The sequence below is a fragment of the Cebus imitator genome, unplaced genomic scaffold (assembly GCF_001604975.1).
Source record: "Cebus imitator isolate Cc_AM_T3 unplaced genomic scaffold, Cebus_imitator-1.0 Scaffold145, whole genome shotgun sequence".
Taxonomy (NCBI): domain Eukaryota; kingdom Metazoa; phylum Chordata; class Mammalia; order Primates; family Cebidae; genus Cebus; species Cebus imitator.
In genome coordinates, this window is record NW_016107460.1 from 5458824 (window position 1) to 5460972 (window position 2149).

Below are 2149 nucleotides of genomic sequence, written 5' to 3' on the forward strand. Positions count from 1 at the left end.
CACTCGCCCCTCCCTTGGTCCCGACCACCAGGGAAATACTTGACCGGATCCCACGGCATCTTTCTCGTGGTTTATGCATGGAGTTGCTTCGTTGCTGCGTATTTTTGTTGTTCAAGTTGCTGAGAGGCCAGGCTTGTTCGTCACGTCGGGTAGGTCCCCACCCCTTTCCCACGAGGCTGCAGTAAAGTGAGGCAGCAGGATGCACCTCCTCACGAGAGAGGGTCCGAGAGCACCCGGGGAGAAGGGCGAACCCGGACGAGTGCCCGGAATTGTTATAAGTAAAATGTTGATGCCGCAAAAGAAGTAACACTGGAAGATGAATCCTCCCAGCAAGGCTTTACTTCTACAGACGGGTTCGGGGGCATGGATGGAGCCATGATGGCCGCCACGGGCTTGGGGGGTCACCCCGACTGCTTTGTTGCCCCCCTGTTGGCTAGGGTCAGACCGCACAAGCTAGACTACTCCCGACCAGCTGTTTTAAAATGAGCAGGGGTCCGAGCTGGAGTGGCAGGGTGGGTGTTCTGGCGCAAGGACGTTACGGGCCTGTCAGAGCAGGTAGCCAGGGGTGAGCAGGTGACCGGGCTGCGTCAGGGTGGAGAGGGGGAGAGGAGCAGATGTGAACTGATTAGAACTGGTGGAGAAGGAATTACAAGGAAGTTAAACTTTAAAATAGAAAATTAAAGAATCAGAGAGCTGAACATGCTGACATCGTGATTCTTTGAAAAGAAATTTAGAACTCATTGTATGTGATAACAGGGTACCCACGCCGGCAGCCTGGCGAGACCGGAATCGGGGGTTCTGGGGATCGGCGGGAGACGGCGGGCAGCTGCCAGCTGACCCCGGGCTTTGAGGGCTGTGCAGCAGCCCATAAATACCTTCACATAAATACGGGCGGGCTTCCAGTCCCAGGGCCTAGCACCAAAAAGTCTGTCTGAGGACAGTAGCCCTGTGCCCACACTGGCGCCCACACCTGTCCCTGATCCAATTCAAAGCCTCAGAGAGAGCAGGGCTTCCTCAGCCCAGGCCAGGAGCGTGCCCCTGGGTTGCAGAGTCAGCAGGGAGGAGCCTCTCGTCCGGCGACCACGTGAGGTTTCACTCCTCAGGGCCATGCCAGCCTCCGAGAGCGGCGGGTTGCTCGGCTGTCCACAGCTCTCCACGGCCCGCAAAGGAACGGCGGTTCCAGGAGCTCTGGGCCCATGCAGTGTCCTTCTCAGTGGTCACCAAAGGCCTGGGTCCCCTCTGGCTGGGACTCGAGACGTGGGCTCCACAGGGCTGCCTCTGCTAGTGCCTCGCCGGTCCACCGCTCCGGGATGAGGGTCTGCTGGAGGCGGGCAGTGTGGCCGCTGGGGAAAGGAGAAAGGCCAGTGCAGTGTGGGGTGGGTGCTCCCCAAACAGACTGGGTTCTGGGCTGGCACCTGCCCCCCCACCCCTCCCCTAGCAGCTCAGCCCAGCAGAGCAGGGGAGGGAAGGGGGGGGCCACCATCCTTCCCAGGTCTGGCCCGGCCTTGGTTCCTGGACCCCAGGAACAGCCACTGCCCTGTGGGGCCCAGATTATACTTATGCACTCTTCTTTGACTTTGCCATGATCCACCCTCCTGGAAAGCCCGTGGGCATTTCCCACATGCCTTACCTGGGCCCTGGGCTAGGGACAGGCTCTCGGGGAGCTGGAGGGGCCCACCTGGAGGGGATAGAGACCAGGCCATGTTAGCACCCTTAGCCCTGAGTGGGCCACAGTAATGGCCGAAAGGCGTGACCCCACCCAGGCCTGCAGGGACCTCCACTTCCCCCACACAGCCTCCTTCCCTTCTCACTGCTTTGCACTTAGTGGTGGGTGGGGGCTTTCTCCCTCTCCCCAAAGGAAAGCTCTCAGCCCCTCCAAGCCCCCGCTACCCTCAATATCAGGGACTTTACCCAATGCCAAGCCAAGTCCGCTCCAGGGGAGGGCTCGGGACCCAGGACTCGCCACGCCCAGCAAGACCCTGCCCACGATGCCCCAAGCTTCTGAGACCTCCAGCTCAAGGTCAAGGCACTGCCCCCAGCAGCCAGCGGTGCAGTACCAGAGCTGACCACTAGATGCCGCTGCGGGCAGCCTTTTGTCCCCTGCACCAGCGCACAGGCTGCTGCCCCGCCCCGCCCCTCTTCGCCCCAC

At 60.9% G+C, this 2149-nt stretch overlaps 1 protein-coding gene across 8 annotated transcripts in view; it reads right to left on the bottom strand.

Annotated features, from left to right (window-relative positions):
* Nucleotides 1–673: 673 nt before the first annotated feature.
* The window catches only part of MEGF6 (multiple EGF like domains 6), a 119814-nt gene continuing 118338 nt past the window's right edge, over nt 674–2149 (bottom strand). For 6 of the 8 annotated variants that reach the window (XM_037743533.1, XM_037743534.1, XM_037743532.1 and 3 more), the window contains 2 exons: nt 1631–1678; nt 674–1343 (listed from right to left, as the gene is read on the bottom strand). In XM_037743533.1, the coding sequence (XP_037599461.1) occupies nt 1282–1343; nt 1631–1678 (110 nt within the window). In that variant the 3' untranslated portion in view covers nt 674–1281. The remainder of the gene's footprint in view (nt 1344–1630; nt 1679–2149) is intronic. The other 2 variants (XM_037743529.1, XM_037743530.1) reach the window with 2 other exon arrangements.